General features: G+C 46.4%; 1 protein-coding gene across 1 annotated transcript in view; it reads left to right on the plus strand.

Annotated features, from left to right (window-relative positions):
* Positions 1-6,429, plus strand: part of dapk1 (death-associated protein kinase 1) — a 122,461-nt gene that overhangs the window by 107,665 nt on the left and 8,367 nt on the right. The window contains 2 exon segments of the mRNA XM_070440265.1: positions 4,575-4,763; positions 4,954-5,157. Coding sequence (XP_070296366.1) covers positions 4,575-4,763; positions 4,954-5,157 — 393 coding nt within the window.

The following is a 6,429-nucleotide window of genomic DNA, read 5'->3' on the forward strand; positions in this document are numbered from 1 at the left end:
GGGCCTTCCTCACAGAGAGAGCTTCCCTCTCTTGGTTTGGCCCCCTCCAAAGAGATAGCTCCCTCTCTCTTCTCTGCGTGGTTTCCCTCCTCGCACTCTTATAGGGAAGGCAGAATATCTCATTATGCGTCAGCTGTGCTTGATTGCCTCTGGTACCTCGGTCCACATTTGCCTTGTGGCTAAACTATATGCCATGAGCCCAGCCTGCTCTGGTTGGGGTCCTTCCCAACAGGTGTTTTATCCTTCACTTGGTTTGCCCTTTTCTTGTGGAACAGGTCAACATTGCTTGCTTTGATGCACACTGTAGGTATTTCATCAAAAATTGGAAAATTTCGCTTTTTTAATACTTTCGGGTTACTGTGTATCTAAGAGAAATGTGTCTAAAAATGGTATACGAATTGGCAGGAGGTTAGAAAGTACCTCGTCAGTTCATGTCAGTTATCAGTGGGCAGCGTGTAACATCGTTTGTCTTCTACACTACAGTGCATTCAGAAAGTATCAGACCCCTTCACTTCTTTTCCACCTTCTGTAACAGTACAGGCTCTTATTCTAAAATGTATTTAAATCTGGTTCCTCATCCAATCTACACAACAATACCCATAATGAACAAAAAGCAAAAAAACAGTTTTTTTTTTTTATAATGAAAATTTGACATTTACATAAGTATCAAGATTTCTTTATCCAGAGGTACTTGTTGAAGCCCAACCTTTGGCACGATTACCAGCCTCGAGTCTTCTTGGGTATACCTACTGTTGGCACACCTGTATTGGGGAGTTTTCTCCCATTCCTCTCTGCAGATCCTCTCAAGGCTCATGTCAGTTGGATGGGGAGTTGTCGCTGCATAAGCTGATGTTCCAGGTTCTCTCCAGAGATGTTCGATGGGTTCAAGTCCCGGGCTCTGACTGGCCACTCAATGATCATGCAGAGACATGTCCTGAAGCCACTCCGTGCGATTGTACTTGGCTGTAATGTGCTTAGGGTCATTGTCCTGTAAGAAGGTGAGAACCTTCACAATTTCTCATTGTTGGTTGTCTTAGTTTTCTCCGGGAATTTACGTTTGATAGGTGTTAGCTGATAGGTCAAATAAAAGTAATGCATGTTTAGGGTCTTGCTTCTTGTTACCTTTGTTGCCAGTCCTGCTTGCTTAAAGTAGCCAAGAGCTTTGTTTTCTTCTAGAATAATAAAGTCAAATACTATATATTCTAAATCGTTTAATGTAGTCGTTGTCAAACTCCTTCCATGCAGGGCTGAGTGTCTGCAGGCGTGGTCAGCCTCCCTTGTACTGTTGAATGAATGAAGGTCACTAATTCAGTAAGGAAATCTCGCCTCACCTGGTTGTCTAGCTCTTAGTGAAAGCCCAAAAACCAAAACCTTGAAGAACCACACTAGGCACTCCATGGAATGAATCTGGACACCACTGATTCATAGGAAAGAAACAACTTTAAACCGAGCTTTCTTCAGGGGAAAAGAGTTGAATTGAAAGCCACACAGGCAGCCCATGTCTATTACTAATTACCTGCGTGTTGGTCTTATTAGACCAATCAAATTACCTCGTGGACAAGATTGCCACATGTTAAACGGACTTCTACCCTACATGGTCCTGACCCTTGGTGCCTCAATGCGTGCTGGAGCCTTCGTTCCTTCTACCCTACATGGTCCTGACCCTTGGATATAACAATGGTCCTGAACCTTGTTCCTTAGTGGTCCGTGAAGCCTTGTTCCTTCTTACACCTACCATTGTCCTGAACCTTGGTTACCTTCTGACCCTGAAACCATTGGTGCTTGAACATTGGTTCTACATGGTGCGTGACCCTTGGATTCCTACGATGGTCACTGTAACCTTGGTTCCTTTCTACCTCCTTCATGGTTCTTGAACACTTGTGGTCTCTTCATTGGTGCTGACCTTTGGTGTCCTTCCACATGGTCCTGACCTTGGTTCCTTCATGGTGCTTCGACCTTGTGTGTCCTTCACCTGGCCTACATGGTCCTGAACTATGGTTCCTTCTACCCTGCATGGTTCTGAAACTCTTGGTTCTTACATGTGCTGCCTTGTTAACCTTGTTCTCCCCTTCATGGTCCTGAACCTATAGGTTCCTTCATGGTGACTGAACCTTGGACTTTACCTATGTTCTACTGGTCTCATGGCGAAAAGCTTGGTTCCTTCATAGGTGGCACTTGGAACATACTTGGCCTTACACCTTTCCACATGGTTTCGCTGAACCTTGGTTCCTTCTCCTTCATGGTGCTGAACCTTGGTTCCTTCATGGTGCTGAACCTTGGTCCTTCATGGTTCTGAACCTTGGTTCCTTCATGGTGCTGAACCTTGGTTCCTTCTAGCCCTTCATGTCTGAACCTTGGTTCCTTCATGTGCTGAACCTTGGTTCCTTCATGTGCTGAACCTTGGTTCCTTCATGGTGCTGAACCTTGGTTCCTTACCTTCATGTGCTGAACCTTGGTTCCTTCATGGTGCTGAACCTTGGTTCCTTCATGGTGCTGAACCTTGGTTCCTTCCATGGTGCTGAGACCTTGGTTCCTTCATGGTGCTGAACCTTGGTTCCTTCATGGTGCTGAACCTTGGTTCCTTCAATGGTGCTGAACCTTGGTTCCTTCATGGTGCCTGAACCTTGGTTCCTTCATGGTGCTGAACCTTGGTTCCTTCATGGTGCTGAACCTTGTTCCTTCATGGTGCTACCTTGCGTTTCTACAGACCGACCCTTGGTTCTACTGTCCTGACCTTGGTTCCTTCTACCCTTCTTGCTACCTTGCTCTGTCCTGAACCTTGTTTTCCCCTTCATGGCTGGAAGTCTACAGATACATAATGTATTACTTTTTTGTTGTCAGCATGGAGTCAGTGTCATCTATCTACTCATTTGACTATGTGTCATAAACAGCTGCTATAAGACAGCAGATTGCTGAGACGTGCCTTGTTTATGCAGGTTTTACATGCTTTAGGTCTGATATCTGCCAGGAGAGAAGGATAGTTTTCTTTACATGGCCTGTATGTCTCTTCCCTCATACCCTGGAATACATCTGTTCACTCAGATATTTCACTGTCAAATTTCTGTCATCAACCTACTAATTAAGCATATGGCCATAAATTACATCAAGGACTTACTTTCTCCTTGGCAGTATTCTGGCGACATACTTGGAAGACACACTCGCAAACACAGTAGAGTCTTCAGTTCCACACCATGACAGTAGAGGTCACTCATGTGACAAATTACAGTAAAAGCAGATGCTTTTGGAGAGAACTGCAGCACCATAGGTTAGTTGTTAAATCTTTGGTTGTGGTGTTAATTAGTTTAATTTAGTTAATTTTCCCACAAATTAGCATTGCATTTATTTGCAGTGCCTGTCATTTACTTTCCACTCAAGGATTGCTCCGCACAGAGGTTACACGGTACTGTTGACTTTAGGTCAGTGAGAGACAGAGGCTACACGGTACTGTTGACTTTAGGTCATGTGAGAGACAGAGGCACCACGTACTGTTGACTTAGGTCATGTGAGAGACAGAGGCTACCACGGTACTGTTGACTTTAGGTCATGTGAGACAGAGGCTACCACGGTACTGTTGACTTTAGGTCATGTGAGAGACAGAGGCTAACACGGTACTGTTGACTTTAGGTCATGTGAGAGACAGAGGCTACCACGTACTGTTGACTTAGGTCATGTGAGAGACAGAGGCTACCACAGGTACTGTTGACTTTTAGGCATGTGAGAGACAGAGGGTAAAGTTATAAAAACTAGCTAGTTTTGGACACAAGCAGTTGTGCCAGTGTATCGATGGATGCAGGGATGGCAGATATGTAGCTCAATACATTTGGTTACCAAAATAACATATTTGAACAACACGTGCTACGTGTTGCTTGTCCTATGTTCCTCTGTCTGCGTGCTACTATCTCTTGTCCTATGTTGCTATGTCTGCGTGCTACGTGTTTGCTTGTCCATGTTGCTCTGCATCTTCTCACTGCTCAATTGTTGTCTGTATTTTATTATAATTGTTTTAATAACCTGTGCAGGGACTGCTGTTGAAAATATCCGGCTGGCTAAAACCAGCACTTTTACGAAACGTTGATTTAATGTGCACTGTCCCTGTAAAAATATAAATAAACTCAAGCTATACAAAACCATCTAAAACTGCACACCTCACAACTAGCCGTCTCAAACAGCTGACAGCTAATTAGTGCTATCTAGTTAAATCAAGGGCGAGGGAGGGTGTGAGAGACATCAGCCAATCAAATGGAGACGCACGAGCAGTTATTGTGACGTGATCCTAGTTCAATCACAACGATCGGGAACTATTTCACATTGGGAAGATTTTTTACATGCCACCATTCACTATGGACAATTTATTTTTGATTATATATCTCTCTCTCTCCCCCTCTCTATCCATCGTGCTCTCTCCCCCTCCCTTTGTATCCATCTCTCTATCCATCTCTCTCTCTCCCCTCCCTTTGTATCCATCTCTCTCTCTCCCCCTCTCTATCCATCTCTCTCTCTCCCCCTCCCTTTGTATCCATCTCTCTCTCTCCCCCTCTCTATCCATCTCTCTCTCTTCCCCATCCTCCTAACAGATCAACCTGATGCAGAGTGAGACGGTGCAGGATGTGATGGTGTTGGAGCCCCGCTGGCTGTGTAGTGGGGTGCTAGCCCGCCTCCTCTCTGTGGACACGCCTAAAGCCATCCACCACTACAGGGGGCGCTACAGACTGGAGGAGATACAGGCTCTGGCCCCAGAGAGCGACGTGGACGAACTGCTACAGGTCAGAGACAGTCGTATTTACTAAGACGGGGAGCTGTTAGCATCTCTCATAGGAAAACATGTCACACTTAGCGACCATGCTAACACAAGCTGGGCATACATAGTTGTATACCACAATACCACAATGACACATGTTAGCATTTCCCATAGGAAAACATTAGCGTCCATGCTAACATCCTCTCTTACGACAGGTGCTGGATGCCATGGACGTGTGCGCACGTGACCTGACCAACCCTGGCATGGTGGATGTCCCCGCCCTGATCAAGACCAACAGCCTCCACCACTCCTGGACGGAGGAAGAGGAGGAGGACGATGTTCTGATCTACGGAGGGGTCAGGCTGGTTCCTGCTGAACACCTCACACCTTTCCCCTGTGGACTGTTCCACAAGCTACAGGTACATGCTTTGATTCACCAAGACTGTCTGAATGACTCCCCATCAAGACTGTCTGAATGACTCCCCACTTCCTATCAAGACTGTCTGAATGACTCCCCACTTCCTATAAAGACTGTCTGAATGACTCCTCAGTCCCTGTCAAGACTGTCTGAATGACTCCCCAGTCCCTATCAAGACTGTCTGAATGACTCCCCAGTCCCTATCAAAGACTGTCTGAATGACTCCCCAGTCCTGTCAAGACTGTCTGAATGACTCCCAGTCCCTGTCAAGACTGTCTGAATGACTCCCCAGTCCCTATCAAGCCTGTCTGAATGACTCCCCAGTCCCTGTCAAGACTGTCTGAATGACTCCCCAGTCCCTTATCAAGACTGTCTGAATGACTCCCCAGTCCCTGTCAAGACTGTCTGAATGACTCCCCAGTCCTATCAAGACTGTCTGAATGACTCCCCAGTCCCTATCAAGACTGTCTGAATGACTCCCAGTCCCTATCAAGACTGTCTGAATGACTCCCAGTCCCTATCAAGACTGTCTGAATGACTCCCCAGTCCCTATCAAGACTGTCTGAATGACTCCCAGTCCCTATCAAGACTGTCTGAATGACTCCCCAGTCCCTGTCAAGACTGTCTGAATGACTCCCAGTCTATCAAGACTGTCTGAATGACTCCCCAGTCCCTGTCAAGACTGTCTGAATGACTCCCAGTCCCTGTCAAGCCTGTCTGAATGACTCCCCATCAAGACTGTCTGAATGACTCCCAGTCCTGTCAAGACTGTCTGAATGACTCCCAGTCCTGTCAAGACTGTCTGAATGACTCCCCAGCCTGTCAAGACTGTCTGAATGACTCCCAGTCCCTGTCAAGACTGGTCTGAATGACTCCCCAGTCCCTGTCAAGACTGTCTGAATGACTCCCCACTTCCTATAAAGACTGTCTGAATGACTCCCAGTCCCTATCAAGACTGTCTGAATGACTCCCAGTCCCTGTCAAGACTGTCTGAATGACTCCCCACTCTATCAAGACTGTCTGAATGACTCCCAGTCCCTATAAAGACTGTCTGAATGACTCCCCAGTCCCTCAAGACGTCTGAATGACTCCCCAGTCCCTATCAAGACTGTCTGAATGACTCCCCAGTCCCTGTCAAGACTGTCTGAATGACTCCCCAGTCCCTATCAAGCCGTCTGAATGACTCCCCAGTCCTGTCAAGATGTGTGTCTGAATGACTCCCCAGTCCCTATCAAGACTGTCTGAATGACTCCATTCCCTATCAAGATGTCTG

Source organism: Salvelinus sp. IW2-2015, unplaced genomic scaffold (assembly GCF_002910315.2).
Source record: "Salvelinus sp. IW2-2015 unplaced genomic scaffold, ASM291031v2 Un_scaffold2348, whole genome shotgun sequence".
NCBI classification, from domain to species: Eukaryota; Metazoa; Chordata; class Actinopteri; order Salmoniformes; family Salmonidae; genus Salvelinus; species Salvelinus sp. IW2-2015.